Source organism: Embiotoca jacksoni, unplaced genomic scaffold, assembly GCF_022577435.1.
Source record: "Embiotoca jacksoni isolate LCO1_2020_lvr unplaced genomic scaffold, fEmbJac1.0.p SCAF_29, whole genome shotgun sequence".
NCBI lineage: Eukaryota > Metazoa > Chordata > Actinopteri > Embiotocidae > Embiotoca > Embiotoca jacksoni.
In genome coordinates, this window is record NW_027185380.1 from 3,903,869 (window position 1) to 3,925,142 (window position 21,274).

The window sequence follows — 21,274 nt, forward strand, 5'->3', positions numbered from 1 at the left end:
TACTTCCTGGAGTAGTAAACATTGCATACGTTGCATAAGAGCATACGGACGCAACTATTTTTTTTTCCTAGTTGTTAGTCAAACCTCATGTGTTGCCATGGAAACGGAGATCACACTGACAAAGTTTTACATTTTGAGAATAAATTGCCTCACAACATGAACACATTTTGATGACGTGTTATTTAGTTGGTAACTTGTTGTATAATTGTAATAGACCAACCAACTATTTCTATTTTCCTCTTTCACATTTTTATAAACTCCTAATGCTGAAATGGCCATTTTATTTTTATTACTCTGCAGACTTTAATATCTATTTTAAATGATGGACTCTATATGCAGCAAACTTTACCTATTAAATGTGTCGATGAGCATATTTCCAAACTTCCGTTCTTATCTGAAGTTCTGCAGAGTTGTCTTCACTGAACTTTCCTGAAATCTGCTCGGCTTTCATGAATCTGTGAAACATTTCAGGCTGCGTTCAGAGCGATGCACCACACAGAGAGTGTCCTTATTACGGTAAAAATCATATTCTCGTGGCGCCATGAAAGCTCTGCTTTAACCTCTCCGGATTTAGTGCAGCTTCTGCTAACATCTTACCTGAGCAGGTAAGTTCCTGCATTGGCATGAAATACTTTTTAGTTCAGTTCTTATCTGATTGACATCCTAAGATTACGCCAGAGAGGCTGTTCAGCTCAGTAGAAGTTGGGTGATGCAACACAACAATGGCCTTCAACATCAAAGTAAATCTACTACAGAAGGACTTAAAAAAAGGAAAATACACCTTTTGGAGTGTCGCGGTCAAAACGAGGTGCTGTGGAAAAACTTCAGAGATCCAATTAGAGCAGACATCTGTGGGATCTAGCTGAGCTGAAGCAGTATTGTAGAGTAGCTCTAAACCTCCTGAAAATTGTGCAGGTCTGATCTGCTGCTACAGGAAACACTCCTTTGAGGTTTCAGCTGGCAAAAGAGGTTCACCCAGTTAATAAGTCCCAGGGTTCACTTCCTTTTTCCACCAGCACTCTGCATGTTTAATGGTGTGTTCAATTAATTAAAAAATGATTTAATCTATTAACTTGTGGATTAGATAAAGAAAAGACCTTTTTTTTTATACAAGTAAATGATGCAGGAACATGCAGGTCGTTCTATCCGGTCCACTGACTTTTGTAACTGTGTGCACAAATGACCCCTTCTGTCATTTTTCAAGCGAGGACAGACTCAAACAACTCTAACTTTCTCTATGAACCAGTATTACTGCCATGTTGCAACTTTATAATTGTCTGTGTGGCTGCCTGTTCATTTTGAGCTCTTGAAAGTTGCGACAAGACATGAAACTGCTGAGCCTGTTCAATAAAGGTAAGACAAAAGATGGTGCTCAGATTGATACCACACATAAAGGAACGGGACTGGGTGTTCTTATGGGAACTTATTATCATGGGTCCATGTAACTTTATGTGGAGCATAAAGAATTGATTTAAAATGCCTGCAGAAGATTTCTAATTATTTTTCCACCTGAGTCTCATGTCTCAAAGTCCTAAATGTGAAGATGGAAATATTTTCAATTCAGTTGGTTTTCATCCACCCAAATATTCTGCAAAATACGGAACTCTGCAAATTCAGATTTGAACGGCTGAAGTATTTATAAATGAGGTATTTATGAATTGACTTCACAACAGCTGTCATTTGAATGCATCCTATTACATTACATAATCCTTCTACATATTTAGAATAATTTTTTTTGAAAGAAAATGCTTTATGCAAGTAAACATTATTCATTCTGAGTTGAATTTATTACATTACATTAGTATTTGCATGAATTGTTGTATATAATTACACAGAAGAATAAAAAACATTCTTCCTCCATTATTATCAGAGTCAAGAGAAAAATATGCTCCGTTATGAAGAGGCATATTGCAGTTAAAGGGAGACCACAGCCCCGAGGCTGCGGCTCCAAATATCCTGCTTTTCACAGTTTTGAAAGGACTAACTGATTTAGATTGAATTAAGTGAGTGGATTTTTTTTTCTGGCTGAATTCACATTCACTTTAGAGACTGTGACGTTAAAATACGAGCCTCCTCTGATACCGTTTCATCTTCACAAAATGCTGCTAAATTCACAGAAACCTCCTTGAGCTCACAAATGTCCGTTGTTCTGGACTGGTGAGCATATTCGATATACACAGAACTGCACAGCATCGTGCTTAGTGAGGGAGACATCGGATGAGACACAGACAATGGTGATGATGAAGATAAAGAGTTGGTTTCGCTGGATATCTCGGCTTTATGAACATCTGTGTAAAATATTAAGGAAAACTGCTACGATCTGTTCACGGGGAAGTCTTGCAGTGTGATTTCAAAGTGTTTAAGAAAAATGCATCTTTGTTTGGGGTCAGATGCTTCTCCAAATCTCAGCATTCTGCATATTTACGTAGTTTTGTGCTAAACATTCTGCATATTTACATAGTTTTGTGCTAAGCCTCTCACTAAAATGAATCGACTCTTCCTTTCCCTTCAGATCTTTCAGCAATGACAATGTACTTAAAGCTAAACAAATATTGACACTGCCATAAAACAATATCAACAACAGTAATTTACAAACTGAACGACTGCTGTGATTTCAAACCACAGTGATAATTATATCATAGAAAAATATAGGATGAATAAACTGAAGGTACTCTGAGTGCAGCGGGGTGAGACATGATGGGATATATCATTTTGTCATAAAGTTGTGAGGCTGAACTTTTTATTAAACTATTACTTATTCAAGCTGACAGAATATGGGCAGTCACTTTGGCATTTCTGGACAACTAATTCATTGCCCATTACTATATTACCAAATTCTGAGTCTTTAGCTATTAGCTGTTCCATTATGTTCACACGTCTGTTATTAACTTTGACTGAGGTTTGACATCAGCTTGTACTGTACAGTGGGTGTCCTGATGACAATTAAATAATGTATTTTTCATACTTTTTGACCCCTTTCCAGGTCAGCTAGTTCTAATATTCTTAATCATTCCAGCTCCTGTCATACCGATACTGTCTAGAAGTAGTCCCTAACTCTACCTGCTCTTCTTTCTGAGTACATGACACAGTATACGAAGGAAATGTCTAAATAGTGAAGAAAAAGGTGCAAAGGTGTAATTAGGTGTCACAGGTGTAAGAATTAAATTCCATTTTGTAATACCACATTGTACTTTAGGGGGTGATAGTGAGTCAGTGCAGCATCCAGGCAGTCTGTTCTCAGTTCAGTATTACACTGAAATCTGCCCTGACAGTGTTGGTTAGGTTTAGGTTTAGGTGAGTATATCAGGGCAGGTCACAGCATCTGATGGGGGACAGATTTCAGTGTAACTCTCAGTTTGGGAAGTTTATTAGAAGTCGTCACACAAAGCTAATCTAACTGGTCTGAACTGCGTATCAAACAGCAAACTAAACAGATTTGTGTCCTGTGTTAAGACTTATTAGCTGGACCAGAACATCTTCAGTGCACTCTGATCTGCACCCTGAAGGACAGACACACAGAGAGAACCCATAAAGAGACAGACAGAGATTTCACTCACATTCCTCGTAAATATGTAAGTACATACCTGTAAATCAGAACCTCATCATCAGAGCAGTTGTATTGGAGCTGGTACATCTTCACCTTGGGTGCTGACTTGCTCACGGTCCACTTGACCAGCGCTGAAACAGCCGTCACCTCAGAGATGGACACTGCCTTCTCAGCTTGGCTCTTGGGGGTCCCCTTGCTAACCCTGGTAGTAGCTGTGATGTCAGAGAGCCGTGACTTCGGCTGTGTTGGCTGTCCGGTGCCGTTGCTGAGGTGGGGGAGCTGGACGATGGACACCTCCACGGAGGCAGTGGACTCCCCGGCCACGTTAGCAGCAATGCAGGTGAAGCTGCCGTAGTCCTTGGTGGTGGTGATGGTGATGCTCAAGGTTCCATTGCTGTACACTGTAGTTCGGGAGGAGTTGCCAAGCAGCCGATCATCAGGCGAGATCCAGTGGATGGTTGGCGAAGGGTCTCCAGTTGCCTCGCACCTTAGATTGGCTGTTTGGCCCTCCAAAATCAGCATCCTGTGGGTGTGCTGGGTAATGAGAGGTGGCTCACATACAAACTCCTCCTCCTTTACATTCCAGAAGTAACGGCCCTTCAGGGCAGGCGGAGAAGCACAAGTCTCCAAGTCGTCGTCTCTCTCAAGCCTGCGCAGCCACAACATCTCACAGTTACAGTGCAGCGGGTTCCCTCCCAGGCTTAGGGACAGTTGGGGAGCATACGGTGTCGTCAGGATCATTGAGTCCTGGGCCCGGGCAAATATGGGATCTGGGGGTAGCTTCTGCAAGCGGTTTGACGTCAAGTCCAACCTCGCCAGCCTTTCCAGGTCAGTGAAGGTGCCCTCTGGAATAAAGTCCAACAGGTTGTGGTCCAGACTAAGTTGGTGCAGGTTAATCATCTGTCGGACTGAGTCCCAGGGCAGAGAAAAAATGTTGTTGTAGGAGAGATCCAGATCCTCCAAGGCAGGTGCCAGGTCTTCAAAGGCCTTATCATGGACGCGCCCCAGTTGGTTGTTGTTAACAATTAGGTGCTGCAGGTTGACTAAGCCTCGCAAATCATCAGGACCTAGCTCCATCAAGCGGTTGTTGTCCAGATGAAGTGAGCGCAATGTCTCCAAGTCACCAAAGGAGAAGGGCTGTATGTAGCTGATGGTGTTCCTGGAGAGGGTCAGGTCCACCAGGTCTGTCATGTTGGCAAAGTCCTGCTGCGTGATACGGAGGATGTAGTTGCCTCCCAGCCGGAGCTCCACCGTGCTGCGGTCAATGTCTGGAGGCACAAAAAGAAGGCCTTTGGAGGGACACAATGTCCCCAGGGACTCGGAAAGATTCTGGCATACGCAGTACTTGGGGCATGCATGGGTAATCATCACTGTGGCTCCAAGGACCAGTAGGCAGCAGATGATGTGGTCCATGGTAGAGTCATATATATGAACCTGTGTGAGACAGAAAATTTAAGAAAGATTGGTAAAAGTTTATATTCATGAAGGTCCCTCTGAAAGACCTTGGAAGACACTCAGGCACAACAAGGGGTCATTGGGAGAGATCTGAGATGGAGCCACAGGCCCAACTATGTCTTCAGAGAAATGATCAAAATCTTATAATAATTTCCCAAAGTTAAAAGGGATTGCTTTAAATTTCTCTCTGCCCCATTTGACATATTTATCTGAGGCTCAAAGGAATCACCAAACTTTTATCTTGTCTTAGAAGTTCCTGTGGCAGCCTTACAGGGTAATGTTCTATGAATTGGCCTCAGTTTTAACCAATCTCTGTTGGATTTGGCTCAGAGGACAGACGTTTTAGCACTTGGGTTAGAGGTTCTCTGAGGACCCTCCTGAGGTGTAGGGGAGAGGGAGGAGAGAAAAAGAGTGTTTGAATGTAATAATTTAATAGTTTATTACAGTTTGGGTCTTCGTCTGTAACATACCTCAGTAACAGCTAAGATTTTGGAGCGTCGTAAATCACTACAACTAATAGCTGCGAGGGCAAGAAGGCAAGCTGTCAGATGAACAAGTAGGTTGCAGATCTAAAGGTGTAGCCTGACCACATCATATAGAATTAATCCAAAAACTGAGCTCCTAGAAAAGGATAATACAACTGACCATTTAGATAATAATCTTACCCTTACCATTTGCTTTCTTTTCCGAATACGAAGTTTGGGTTTGTTTGCAACTTGTTTGATGGTCTGACTGATTGTACTTCTTGCCCCTTAAAATTTAGATTGTAGAGATTAACCTGGTTCAGTGAAAGAAAGTACCATTTACGGTAGATTTAGCAGGACAAGCTTTGCACTTTTGTAACTTAAATGAAACCTAAATACACACATATATGCATATTAAATCTATGGAATCTTCAAAACTGAGCACATATGGAGTGATGTGGGGGTGGTGGAGAGAGGGGAAGCAAACACTATTGGCTCAGGTGCTGGTTTTCAGTGTCAGTCAGTCAGTGTTAGTCAGTGCTCCATACTTCTGGGAATTCATTGGATGGTACCAATCACCTGGTCACCAAGCAGCTGGTGGTGTTTGAGTACAATTGTGTTTGAGTACAATTATATTACTGGTTGGAATGGTGACAACAGCTGTGAAGCAATACCCAAGGTCTACAAATAATGATATCACATCAAGATACCATAAATAAGGAATACGGTTACAATAAGGGTAGGATTGTATTCAAAACAATATAGAGTTTGTTGAAGAAGCCCATGTATCATGGGTTTGTCCTGTACGGTTTGTTTCATAATGGAACTTGTCAGCTTGTCTGGCCCCACATGACACTGCAGCGATCCCTGCCAGGGAAGTCATTTGACCCTGCTCCATTTCTCTGGATGGATGAAGCACTCAGTCCAGACAATGCTGCAATTATAATGTAGTCCTGTGATTGGGGAGCACAGTGCAATAACTCAAGAGCAGTGCATTAGACAGCGGCTGAAACAGCAAGCTGCCAGGGGGGCTGTGGTGAAAAACGCTGTTGTTATGGGATGGCCATAAATTAGCATAGCTCAATGGTAAAATAAAAGTGGACCTGAAGTGCAGCCTCTCATTCTATCCCACATTGGAGGATGTTGTTACCCCACTATTAAAGATAATGACACACTTGCAATTGTGTTCATGCTCTTCTCCACATGTGATCATTTTGTCTGACATACAGTGCAATCATTTGAATAAACCAACAACAAAAGCAGCAAGTTTTCAGATGAATTCACAACACCACTGCATATTTGCACGTCAGTTAATGCACAGTGTCACAACACAATATTATAATTCAGATATCTACAAACATACAGATACATTGTATGAAATTTAAAAAAAATACAGCATTGCCAGTATAAAATGAGATTATCCTCTTTTTCCATGCAGGCTCACACCCACACATGCATACACATCTACATCTGTGCAGTGCAAATATAGGCCTACACTCACAGATGGCTGCACACACCCACATTCTCACGTCCAAACACCCAACACACTACTGCATAACCAAATATGTTCTGATGAATCATATCTTATCATACTGACCACTTTCTGTATCAGCTTTAACCCTTCAAGAACACGTTTCATAAAAGTGATAGCAGTTTAAATGCAGTTCTGTCTGTAGTTTGGAATTATGGTACTTCTCGGCAAAGTAACTGTATTTCAACAGAAGCACAAAGTATGGCACTTCATGTTCAACATGTTTTCAAATGAGCAAACAGTCGAGAACTTGGGTTAAAATTTGTTCTCTTTGCTTATGTATTGAACGTTTGGCAGAATCGCTTCAGAATGTAGTTTGCAGTAAGACCAACCTGAGTCAAGAAAGTCATGAAATTATTTGATTTAAAGTAAAATTATCCTTTGAATGAATGGTCCATTTAAACTGCTAATTGAACCAGGTGCCCAATTAGACCCGTTACTCACTAAATGGAGTTTAATGGAATGTATTTAAAAGTGGATGTAGCTTCTAGTTCTGAAAAATTTATGATGCGTAAGAGCCACTGACGAGGAAGTTGGCTCCTCAATACATTTTTTTCACGAGTTGCGTGTTGTTAGCCAAAGTCACTCCTTCTTATTCGGTTCCTGGTGGTCCATCTTAAATTAATCCCGTCATTAATTAGAAAATAAAAGCTATGTTTTTTAGGGTGTGTCTGTTTGATTGACAGGCCTGTGGTGCAGTCAATCAGATCAGTCAGATCCACTGCTGGCCCCTCCTCCAGCTCGTCCAAATATGGTCACTTGCTGCTCCAAACTGCTCTGTACTAGCAAGATGGTGAAATCTGAATCCGAGGCTTCATTCCGGCCATTCACAAACCAACGGGTGAATTCACTGCTGGTTGCCGCTTGCTTCCCACATAACAGTCAGGATCTATATAAACAAACTAGATTGCTTGAATGTGTGCACCGTTACCAAAACTTTTAGCCACGCATGCAAACATTTTGCCTGTAGGGGAAACTGAAGACAGGTGATGAGGTAGTGAATTGAAGCCACTTTGTAGAAATAAAAAGTAAAAGTCAGCATCATACATCTAATGATGCTGCAACCACATTAAATCTGACCTCATGTTATGTAGTTCCGCTTTATCAGAAACATTCAAAACAGCAGAATAATTTGTGTTCCATAATCACCTTTTAATTATATAAGACAGAGGTCAATTCAAATCTTATACAGCTCAATATTTCTTCAGTGCTGTCTCGCCATGACGTTCCCCACCCCCGCATCGCAGAGCCGCGGCTGGACTGACTCGTGGTCAGTCGTGAAGCATTGCAGCTGTTGAAATGATGTGGCAGGTGGCAGATTCAGTAAAGTCTGGCTGCTGGTTATATAAACCTGCATTTTTATTTATTCATTTTCGGGAGTGCCATTTCTGGCTTTTGTATGCATGTCCTTTTCGTACGGATCATTCGCACTGTTTTATATGTGAGGTACTAGATCATTATTTCATAGGGGGTCATACAAGGGACAAACCTTTATTACTTATTTGTTGCTGTTTGACTTGTTGATATTTTAATCTGAGGTATTTAAACTCAACAGATTATTCACGTTAGCCCTCCTTTGGTTCAGAGGGCCGAGTCCCTTGTTTTCCTGGTAATTTGAAATGCACACAGTGTTGACTTTTATTGACTGTGAATGTAATCAGTCTATTGAGAGCAGCAGATTGTAAATCTGACCCAATCATCAACCAGCAGTGACGTCATCGTTGGTTTGTGAACGTTATGAAGCTTCCAGTTCAGATTCTGTCCGTCACCATCTTACTAGTTCGGAGTGGTTTGGAGCAGGAAGTGACCGTATTTAGACGAGCTGGGGGAGGAGCCAGCGGTGGATCTGACCGATCTGATTGGAAACCTGACGATACTACGTCCCGCCCACCGATAGGTGTAACCTGACTGCACCACAGGCCTGTCAATCAAACAGACATGCCCCCAAAAACAGGTATTTTTGAATCTTCTTTTCTAATGAATGAGGGATTATTTTCAGATGGATCTCCAGAAAACTAATAAGAAGGAGTGACTTTAGCTAACAACACCGAGATAACTGATGGACACATTTTATTCACTTTGTATTTGATGAGAGAAGTTGAATGGGAGTCTATGGAGCCGGAGGCTTTTTGGAGCCGACCTCTAGTGGCACTCGGTGGTATTGCAGTTTAAGACACTTCTGCATTGGAACCATTTTTCCCAGGAGCTACATCCACTTTTATATAAAGTCAGATATGGTGACCCTCTCAGTGTCTTTTACCTGATATTTACTCGTGATCACTTTCTATTTGTTCATCTCTAAAACCTCATTTTACCTTTTCTTTTAAATTAAGATGAAGAGACAACTGGTCCTAATTCTTTTTACCCAAAGTCCTCCATAATCCTGCCTGCTGTAGTTCTGTAAATGAGATGCATGGCTTCCTGTGCAATAAATAAAGCCTAAGGAAGGAGGAAGATCAAACAGAATCCTCTGTCTATTGAGAAAATGCAGAGCTTAATCAGCTCATGCTATCTCTTTTAATCAATATTAGATCAACGGAGCGATATATAACAGACTAACATCGCAGATTACTTCTGTACCCAAGGATTCCAAAGTTCCTCAAAACTATGTGCGGCTGATTAGCAACTTTGCCCCAAACTCCAGCATAGAATACGGTACAGTGCAAATGTCCCTAAAAGTCCTTTGAAATAAACACACAGGGCCTCGGGAACACAAGTAGAAATGTTCCATCCCAGAGAGCAGAGCACTGCACGGAGGATTTTTTTGTAAATCATCCAGTCAGAGTGAAGGGCGCCGTGCGAAGGATGGATGGCGTGGAGGTCAGGGAGTTAGCAAAATGAGATCTCTCCTGACGAGTGGAGCGCGGTGGCCGTGCGGGTGGTTCTCTTGTATGTTGAGCAGGACTGCGGTAATCAGAGGAAGGCCTTGACATGATCACTCATCACAGCTCCTGACAGACGCTGCCCGGCCGACCCCGGGGCCCGCCGGGCCCCAGCCTTCACGCCCCGACTGGTGCGGAGGTGGACGGCTGCAGAATCATTTCACAGTAACACCTATCTGCACACAGGCAGGCCCAGACTCTCACTGTAAACACACAGGGGAATGAAGGGCTCGGTGCTGTCGCGATAACCGCAATTTCAACATGACTTCCATACCCTTATGAAAGATTGAAGTCAATATTGCATTTCCTGGTCATTCACAGCTTTCACGGACTGTGTTGTGAACGTGTAAATTCCATTTCAGCGTGAGCTCCGGAGGGTACAGAGTCTGCACAGACAGCACCTGAGTGTGAATAGTAAAGCGAGGCTGCACAGTGCACTGTAACACTCAATTCAAAATTAATCTGATGGAAAAAGAAATGGCAGAGAAATGAGAACAGCATCAGCGAAGCTCACAAAACTGAAAACGAGTACATCTATATGGTATCATAAAAAACTGTTCCCAGCAGATATACAGACACCGAGACGACGTATCCAAACGCTGAGAAGTTTCTGTCTCCTACTGGTCCTTTTGCTCTGATATTAAACTTTCTATCAGTGCCAAAGCTGTATTTCTGGTGCCATGCAGCTTTACAGAGTCCAATGATACATTTCTTAAAAAAATTTATTTCCTCAAAAGCTGTTTTCAGACTGCAGGCAAATCAGATGTGTTTCTCAGATCAGGTCTTCAGGGCAGACTGTCTGCACTGTTATTTGCAAGTATGCAGATCAGATTTGGTGTGTCCAGACATCACCAACCATCTGCATCGGTTGCTGTGGTAACGACGCACACGCAGCTACACTGGTGACGCAGCTTAGTTTATTTGGGCTTCTGTCCGTGGACTGTTGTTATCTTTGTCCTCTACAGCTTACAAATCTGCACTTTCTGACAGCTCTGCTGGCGAGAGCGTAGATTCCCCTCACTCTGCCTTTCAGAAAATGACGTCATCACCGCGTGTCGCGTTGAGAGTGACGCAAGAAAACCAACCTGAGCCCGCAGAGCGTCCCGACCGAGATGCATCTGTCGAAAGGTTTGGATCCAGATATTTAAATATCACATTTGAAGTGGTTTCTTTTACTATTCAGACTTTCAGAAATCCATCTGGATATAACAAACAGATTTGGGCTGCCAGTCTGAACACAGCTTATCTCCTAATTATGTGTTTTTCAAGACTTTATTTTGGAACAACTTCTCTGTCAAATATGTTACCGAGTCAGCCCTGACAACAAAAGTGTTGAACACCATGTGATCTCTGAGCGCCCGCCGTCCCTTCGGAGAGGAACACGACAGTGGTGTACGACAGCATCATGAAATCACGAGGCAGCTGTGGGGAACCGACTCCAGTGAAACTTTGCTCCAGAGACGGGATAAACAGCAGCTGTCTGTGAACAGCGGACCAAAACCACTCTCAGCAGCCACTGGGAGGAGGTCAAAGGTCATCGAGCAGGAGTCAGTGAAGTGTAGTCCTTGATAATGAACTACAGTCGAAGTCTGAAGCTGTGAACACTCGAGCCTTCTTCTTCTTCTTCTTCTTTGGAAGTTTTGAGAGGTTCGGATGGTTGTCAGACATAATTAAAGGATGATTTAATACATTTTTTATGAATGTTGAGTCAAATCCAACATGGAGAACAAAGACAACTCTAGAAGTCCACTTTGTCACAGTGCTGCTGATGAAGCCTGGATGTTTTGTTCCCCTGAACGTAGCCAGGAGGAGCAGTGAGCTCGGACACACTGACAGGATGTGTTCAGGTCCCTGTTCAAACCTGATGACTACCTACCTTCAGCATGAATCAACACAAAAGAGGTTGTTTTTTTTCTTTCATTTATAGCCAACACTTATTTATTCGTCCTCAACCCAGTGAAGATAAAAGCCCTTCAGTTTTCCGGTCTCTGTCCACTGTACCTGTGTGCGCTCAGTGTTTTACATTGTGTACGTGCTGATGAGTGAAGATATTGGTGAAGAATTTGCCTCCCTGTTCTTACATGCTAGACTCCTTCTCGTGAACAGACACCTTGCCACCTTTTCTCTACCTCAATCACAGGTTTGTAATCAGTGTCTACAATTCGTCTTAGGAAGAAGTCTTTAAACTGACTCCAAGCATGAGAACATGGAGGATAAAGAAAAACCACAATATGAACTCCTGCACTCGACGCCAGGTCCTCCCTTTCTGTTCCAATAGATGCAAAACAAAATATTCATGGCAACACTTTAAATTGAGATAGAATTCTAAGTTGTGACATAAAAGGTCAATTATGATCTAAAATGTTCAAATCACAAATTGAACAGTCAATAATACAAAAGAGGATAAAAGTCACAACATTTCTTCAGATAGAAAGAGCCCGGTGTGTAGCAGGCTGAATATGGTGTGCAAATCTTTACTGGCTTTTATTTATCATCCGATATATTTCATTCATATTGTATTTCACTGGATTGCTTTTCTCTTCGACAGCACGTGTCGTGTATGTTGAGAGGCTGCTTACTCAGCTAAACAGTGCAGTGTAACGCCATGTTTTTTTGCTCCGTGTATTGTTATTGTTTATTATTCTGCTGGGAAACAAAAAGGCCTTAGCGTCTTCCCATTTCCCTTTTCTGACACATTAAGCTTCAGAAACAACACTTGAATAGCAGCCTTGGTTTGACTTGGTCTCAGAATGGAAAGGCAATCAGTGGCATCGCATATCATGAGCAAACAAATCTAAGTTAGTTTACAACTCGAGCCTCATATGGTCATGCACATGTCATGTACGAGGGCCAATCAGAAAGATGTGAGACTGAACGAAGCAGGAGGAAGCTGTGATCTGAGTTAATATTCCGAGTTACGTTGCTTGATCGACATCAGCACCTGAAGTTAAATGCATTTTTCTGACCAGCGCTCCGGCACATCTGCAATTTAAGGTCATTAAACTTGAGCAGAAAGCATCAAACATTTGATGAAGAAAAATAAAGTCACAGGAATGAGTCCATGTTTCAGGTTATTTGGGGGGAAACAGACAATCCGTTCTCCGTTCTCAGCCAGTCCCTTATTGAAAATGTATTGTGCGTCATTTAAAGCGAAATAAGACCGTGGCACCGATGGATTGTGGAGAAGGTTTAAGTCTTATATCAAGTGCATTTCAACGCCAAAGAACAACCCTCCAAAAGAATGCAAATAATGCACTCTATATGCTGTTTGTACTGTAAGTACTGGGCATGAGAAGTTAATGACTCAGCTTGCCCTGGGTGTGATAGTTCACCTTCCCAGCCTCTACTTTACTCCACATGATAAAATTAATTCTTGTGTTTCCACCACTGAGTGGGAGAACAGAAATGTCGGGTGATTAACGCTGTTTCAGCGGCTTTTCCACACTAATGCAGATTAAATCGCCGAACCTTATGGCATTATAACCCTCTTTAAACCTTAAATACTGAACTAAGTATCTGCTCATATCCAGCAGTGAAAGAATATAAAGCTACTTAGGCAGTTATTTGACACTTTTAGATAGACTCGTGTGCTTTGCCTGTATTTCTGTGGCAGGGGGGATTTAGGGAGAGGGGGGGGATTCAGCTCAGAAGTGACAATCAGGCTTATCACATCATGAGATACGGGTGTAAGTCTGCGTGTTGAATCGTTTGTCTGCAGGAGAGTAGCTGCAGAAACAGGATCTCAGCGCTGATATGTCATCTAATCTGGGAGAAATAGCCGACGAGCTCCATTAGCATTCTGACGGGTTTACTGAGCAGCTTTAAGGAACTTTTGGGCAGAAATCTGCCTATCGTCTTCAGAAGGCTGCCGAGTCGGCAGGATGTTACGTCGAGTTTGCACTTCATTGAATGAATACCGGAAGCAGATTTGTTAGTCAAGAGCTAAAATATTCAAGAACATCAGCAGAAACAGAAAACGGTAAACTAACTTTGTCTAAAACACATTAAAGCTGTGAATCACTTTCACTGAATGAGCTACTGTCAATAAATGTTTATAAAGTCATTGTGTATGTTCTGCTGAGGATTACTGTGTTCTGTGGGTTCTTCTTCAAAGAACCAAGGTTGCTTAGTTACGAGGAGAGGATTACTAAAACTAAAGATGGACACATGAAAGCTGCACAGTAGTGACGCTCTATCCCCCCCTAGTGGCTGGCTCATAAACCCCGCCCCTTCTATGTTAAAGGATAGGACATGAGTACAACTACTAAATCAAAGTACACCTCAAATAAAATATCATATTTAGTTCTTCTATCGTGGTGTTTGTTCAACCATTCATTTATCTGATCAGTTTGTTTTTGATTAGTTATTTGATGCAATAAAATAGGGGCATGTGGTCATGATTGACAGCTGTGACTGACAGCCGCTCAGAATGAAGCCGTCACACCTGCATACGTCTTTTCAGGAATTACACAGAAGAATGTTCACAACAGTCGTAGACAGCCGGTCCGTCTCCACCTCCCACTCATAGTCCACAGACCCTGGACGCAATGACATCATCAGAGTGAGATGGCAGCGCTTATTAACTGATCTCTTAGCGTCACTTTTGTATCAGTGGGAGGAAGTGGTGACATGTCATCCATCCTTATATCTGTCATAAAGGTATTTAAAAGGCATGTTCTGAGGTTAGCCAGTCAAGTGATCAAGAAAGTTATTCATGTTTAACAAAGTTGTTAATGAATCGTTCCACTGATAAGGTGACCTGCAGTGATACGTGCTCTGTGTGCTTTATCATGCTGATAAAAAAATGATCATAGATTGCTTCACTGAAAGATGAGAATAAGAGCTGATAAAAAATGTACAATGTGTGTGTGTGTGTGTGTGTGTGTGTGTGTGTGTGTGTGTGTGTGTGTGTGTGTGTGTACATGTGCATGCTTTTGTGTGTGTTATAAAGTTTCTGGGAGCACGGTTGAAGCCTGTGGACATAAAACTACGACTCTCGAGGAGTATTTTAGCAAGAAACGGGGTCAGAGCAGAAAATCCTTCTGTGTTTGAAAGAGAATTGAAAAGAAATGTTGCAGAAAGCTGATCAAATATTGACTTGTTTAAATCAACTTAATTTTCACACTTAGGCTCTATTTTAATTCTGACACCACCTCACTGAATTCCAGTTTGCATCGTCATCATCGTCAATGGATAAAGTCAAGAGTTTTGACATTTTGGAGCATCGACCGGGATCTGATCAGATCGCAGAACGTTTGAACAAAATGAGCGTTTGAAATCTTTTGCATTTCTATTTTTTTGTTTTTTTGAACCTGTCCGACAGAACGACGCGGTCGATTAGGGAGTGGACGATCTCCCCTCACTCCCTCCACCTGTGTCAGTGCAGCACAGGTGGAGCTCCGCCCACAGAGTGAAACACAGAGCTCAAAGGACACAAACACAGCGGAGACTCTCACGCTGAGCTGGAAACAAACAGTGCTTCTAAATTAGGGGAATAAAATAAAGACAATATTTTCAGCTGGAGGAGCTACAAAGAGTGTCTGTCACAGAGATCAAAGTTACACCGTAACGCTGCGACTTTTTCAAATTAAAAGCCCTCCAGTTTCACACAGGGTCCAGCCATATACTAGGCTTTGACATAGACATGTGTTTCTTTCAGGAGGGACGGGGGGAGGGGGGCCCAATCAAAGGGGAAACACTGGATTTGCCTGTTAAACCTGATATTAGAACAATTTATGAAACATTTTCCAAACCAGGCTGGCCAGTCTCAAGTTGCGTGCACTACGGTGTGCATTTAAAGCACACCTGTGTAATTGTAGATGCGGAATATACTCCTCCCAATTCAATAGAAAACATAAAGAAATGCATACAGAAAAAAACATGGTTGTGAAACAAAATGTGTGAAGAGAATCTGTTCGTTACCGTTAAAGCTTTCAGACGAAAAAAGGTTGGCGAGCACTGATTGAGAGAAATGCATCATGACACACTGACCCAAACCCCCCCCCCCAAAAAAACACAATTCCTAAAGATATGTTGAGTGTCAAAACTTTGAAAAAGGAAAATCGCAGAAAATACTTGAAGAACCAGAAATTCCTCCCACTTTCTGACTCTGCCTGTATTAATCATATTCCTCTTCATTTCTACAAGATGTGTATGGATGCTGACATCCGTGGTTGCACACACACATTGTGTCATTCACACGCTCAGCCCCCACATGGCTGCATGCTGCTGTTTCTCAGACATAAGCACTATTTTTCGGAACGCGTCTCTTTTTGCTGCAGTGTCATTTTGGGCTGTCCTGCACGGCCGCGTGTGTTTTTTTTTTTTTTCTCCGTTACACCGATCTCATTTATCAAAAGTGACATGAAGGGGTTTTGTAAGAGGCACTCGGGGTAAAAAGATCAGCTTATTCAGCTAACTAACAGAATGGAAACAGCCTGGCAGTTGTTCCGCGGCCTCGCCGAGCTCTCGTTAATAAAACCCCACAGCCAGTTCAGCGTCCGGCCCGGCTCGCTTTCATGTCTCCCTTCTTCTCTCTCAGGTCTGAATCCTGCTGCGGGATCCTCTGCTAAAAATATTTGCGATTTCATCTGGAAGCAGGAGTGACACTTTGAAATTACTTTTCTATTGTCGGACTAATTAACCTTCTTGCCTTGGTGCTCCGAGCGGTCTTAGATTCCTCTGTGGTGTGATGGTAGGACCGTGAGGACATTCTCCTCTCGGCAGAGCGGCTGCGGACCTTTGTTTCGGTGAAACTATATCAAACCTGCAGTGGAAGCGTCACTCCAACGTTGACAGAACCGGAAACAGGATCCGGGCAGTAATTGAAGATAAATCTCCCTCTCTGGCCTGATATGGTCATTCCAGTCCCTCAAGACAGAAAACCAACATTTGGACAGAAAGGAAGGCAGATTGGGATAAAAAAAAAAACACAAAAAAAAACCGCGTGGATCTATTGGCTCCAAAATTATTTTCGAAAATATATATTTTGTATTGTTTTCTTCACTGTTTCTGGATACCCGGGGACCCATAAGGGGCCCCTAATGGCATCGTGTCCCTTTGAAGTCACTTTGTTTGCTTTTGACTCTCTTTGAGTGCTCGTTATGCTCTTTTAACTCTATTTGTTTTATTATTTTCAAACAATAATTTATTATGTTTTGCCTGTGAGAGCAGACCTTCTCAGTCATCCATCAGTGGCTCTCCTTTGAGGCTCTTTCCCACCGGATCCGTCTGTGTGGCGTCCCGCGTCCAACACCGGACCACCGGAGATCTTGATGTCCCACCGGGCGCACCGCAGCTATTTTGAAGGAAGCAGGACAGACACCGGTTCGTTCTGCACAGAGCAGATCAGCTGGGCAGGAAGTCAGACGGAGAAAAGAATATAACCCGGTCAACTTTCAAAATAAAACACCCTGAGCACACTCACAATTGTATCAAAGCATATTATATCATCCATTGTATAAAATCTCAAAAGTAACTAAAGCAGTTAAATAACTGTAGTGCAGCAGGAAGTATATTTCACTATGAACTCTAGTTGAGTAGAAGTATAAAGTAGCATCAACTGGAAATATTAAAGTAAAACGAGCAGCTGTTCTCTTAAACGCAGCGGGTCATTTCAGCCGTCCGATGTCTCTTTATCTGACAGAAACCAAAGACAGAGTTCAGTTTGGGAACGAGGAACTTCTTGTCTTCGTTGTTTCACAACCACCACTGGCGGCTGGGTGAACGTCTGAAGATGGTAAAGTCCTGAAGAAAAGCCCAGCGGGCTTGGAAGCCATTGGTGGAAACAAACGGACAGTTCATAAAATACATTATTATGAATAGTTGGATAGAGTGAGCCAAACGGTTGATTATCTCCCTAGTGGAGCACGTTTGACATCAGTGTGTCTTTGGATTCTCTCTGCAGGTTGTCATTGACTGACTGACTGACCGTCACTTCGACTGTCTACATCACCACTGCGGTGTGATGGCAGTGTGGCGGCTCCGTTTTGTGCTTGTTGCTTCCAGGCGACATGTTATTAGGAAATGACACTTTTACGTTACTCGTCTTTGTAGCCTGAGTCTCAACAAAGGTCAAAATAAGATTATTGTTAATGCGACTTAAACTCTACAGGAAGGAGGATCTTATTAGTGAGTAAAAATAGTTTCAGAGTTAAAGCTTCTTGTGTCAGACTGATGCAGAAAAACCTGAATGACCCTGTGGGATCAGCTGATTAGGTTATCTTATGTGAAAGATGTCCATCTCTTCTGTCCCACAGATTCATTTAAAGTTCATCAATCTGCTTTTGGTTTTCGTCAGATTACATTTGAGGAGCTCTAACAGTAACACTGGAGCAGACTGAAAATATTTCTCTTTTCGGGTAAATTGAATTCAGTGTTTTCTGTCAGGCAAGGCATGTTCAAATAGTAACATCCTGATTACTGCTTTCAGTGCTAAACAATAGATAGTTGTGTAACATAATGATCGTCTCAAATTCCTTAAACCAGCAAAAAAGTTGTGTCAAGCCAACTGATGTTTTGCATAAATTACCATTTTTAACTAGAAAGGGACTTTTATAGAATTTGGTTTGAAATAATATTCTTGAAGTAGAAAGTCTGCAGCCTCTTGATTATGAAAGTTGTCCTTGAGCAGCATTCTCTGCTTCAATCTATTCCTCGTTCACTGTGAGCATCAGCTAAATGTCAAAACTGTAAAATGTAAATTTCAAGTTCAACGCGGCTTTTAAGGACATTCAGGACACAAGTTTTCTGTCCACGACACGGACTGAATACCTATTACTGAACACTGTTGGACCCAATCCCCTCAAACTGTGAGTTAGTGAACAGATCTGCAGTGCAGAGTCCACACACACACACACACACACACACACACACACACACACACACACACACACACACACACACACACACACACACACACACACACACTCTCATACACACACTCTCATACACCCCCCACCCCCCCCCCCCACACACACACGCTCATACAGTGTCACACACACTCTCTCACACACACACACACACACACACACACACACACACACACACATCCCTCCGTGCACACACACACACACTAACTTCTGCTTGCCGCTGCACGTCCTCCTGCTTTGATACTCTCCGCTCTAACCTGCTGCTGATTGTTCAAGATGCGCCCTGAATGGCGCTGCTGTTAAAAAGGGACTTGTTTGCTCTTTAAGCTATAACTGAGTCACACATGCATTATGCATCGAGCTCAGCTCATTCATCTCGGCTCGCGGACTCTGAGGCCGATCCCACGAGGAGCTGCGAGAGCACGGAGAGCTGTTTGTGGAATTATCTTCCAAACACGCAGCGGTAAGCTATAGTTAACCCATTTCCATGCCAGCATCTCTCTCAGTTCTCCTCCACTATCTGAAGAGCTGTCGCCACGGTAACACTCACAATAAAGGCTGTGAATCAAACTGAGGCTAATACAAGAAGTTTTACAGTTCTTCTCTTCCTCACACAAGTGTATTATTTAAATTTCAATTGATCATATTCACAGCAGCGGAGCTAACGGAATCACTGTTCCACTGACATTGAACTATCTTTCACACCAACGACACCAGAGTGAATGTATTAATGTTACAGAACTATGAAACATACGTGGATTAATGTCACTAAATATTCAGTATTCATTGGACGAAAGGTGTAAATGTTATGTCAGTAGAAAAGCGGCCTGCACAACACACAGATCAGGAAACAAGACGGTTATGACCAGAATGCAAAAACAGCAGAATATCAACACTCAGAGCGATATGCAATATTTCATTGTGGGCAAACTAATGGACGAAGGGAAGCTCATAAAAGCTCAAAACATCCTATTTATCAATAACTGATGTCAATAATGTGGTTGAAAAATCTAGAGATGCATAATGAGTGTTATTTTAAGGTCAGAGGTTAAATTGGCAATGAGAGTATGTCCTGATTGGACAAGCTGTCCCCTTTTGTCTCTTCAACCCTGTCATTTCCACACGTATCATTAACGCTGACGACGGCTCATGTCTGAAACGCGCCTAATGGTTTCTCCACAATAAAATATTGCACATTGCTCTGAGTGCCGGTATTCTGCTATTTTTGTGAACGTTATGTTGAACTTTTAACAAGTAAATCCAGAAAATCCCTCTTACAGTACCATTACTACTACACTACTACTCCTCCCTGCTTCTGAAAATAGAAACGCTAAATAGCACTCTTGGATCATCCCTCACACACCCGTCACCGCGCTACAGGTCATCCCCTTGTTCCCTGTTCACTAACTAAGCTGCTGTTTCCTTCTGCACTTCCACCCGACATGAAGCACTTCAGAAAATAATGCCGTAGTCGTGTGTTTTTCTGTCTCAGAGAACATTCCTGGATTGCCAACATTGCTCTGATCTGTGTATGTGTGTGTGTGTGTGTGTGTGTGTGTGTGTGTGTGTGTGTGTGTGTGTGTGTGTCCCATATCCTCCCACGCAAAAGCCTGTCAGGCACGGAGAACACACTCACTTACATTTGGAGCGGATTCACATGCCTTTTGTTTTTTTAATGCAGGATGGTGTGCCGATAACGACACCCTGTTTCACACGCGTTCAGGTGCAGACATTCACGCCGAGCTGCAGAATGCTGAGAGCTCACATTAGCTCAGCTGGCATGGTTGGCGATGCCCATGAGGGTGGCAGTGTTGGCAGGAGCTCAAAGTTTGCAGCAACCTTTGAAACGCAGACCAAAAGAGATGTTGTGTTGGAGCAGCTGATCTACTGCTGGAAGCAGAAAGGTAGGAGGGACATAAGACAATCAGGTTTTCATGACTGAAGACGTGACAGCTGCCCACGACTTCACTCAAACTCTGGACTGACACATAATCCTGCACATCCAGCGGAGCTGCCCAGTACCTTTCAGCAAATCTCCAAACTGGATTTAAAGATCAATCGTGGTCAAAAGGCATTTAACCTTTCACTTCTCCAACAGAGGGGTACGAGCACCACATCCTGAGGGGGAGCGGGGGAACACATTTTGGACTATTTTCATAGAACTGTCTGCCTGCTTTTATGCTGCTTCCTGTTTAGGTTTTCCAAGCAGCACATGTTTCCACTCAGTGAGCGAGCAATTCATGTTTTCTTGCACAAAACGTATTGATGCAACACGACTGTAAAACTCTGATCGGCCTATTTGCCTCAAACCATCAGGGAGTGGGTACAGACAAAAAATAAGACTGAATCGCACTAACAAAACAAACAAATCATAAAATAAAACATCACGGCAAAGCGTAAAATAGACACGCCCGTCCACTGCAGCAAAATGGCATATAGCTATGCTTGGTGATGTCGAGGCGTGACAGTTACACGCTTTGTCCTGTAGCAATTTCTGCAGAAATTAAACCGACCGCGTAGTTTCT

General features: G+C 42.7%; 1 protein-coding gene across 2 annotated transcripts in view; it reads right to left on the reverse strand.

Annotated features, from left to right (window-relative positions):
* Positions 1 to 21,274, reverse strand: part of lrfn2b (leucine rich repeat and fibronectin type III domain containing 2b) — a 138,422-nt gene that overhangs the window by 7,947 nt on the left and 109,201 nt on the right. Inside the window, exons 5-6 of one of the 2 annotated variants that reach the window (XM_069161699.1) lie at positions 17,055 to 17,230; positions 3,585 to 4,981 (exon numbers count right to left, since the gene is read on the reverse strand). In XM_069161699.1, coding sequence (XP_069017800.1) covers positions 3,585 to 4,981; positions 17,055 to 17,066 — 1,409 coding nt within the window. In that variant the 5' untranslated portion in view covers positions 17,067 to 17,230. The remainder of the gene's footprint in view (positions 1 to 3,584; positions 4,982 to 17,054; positions 17,231 to 21,274) is intronic. The other variant, XM_069161700.1, reaches the window with a different exon arrangement.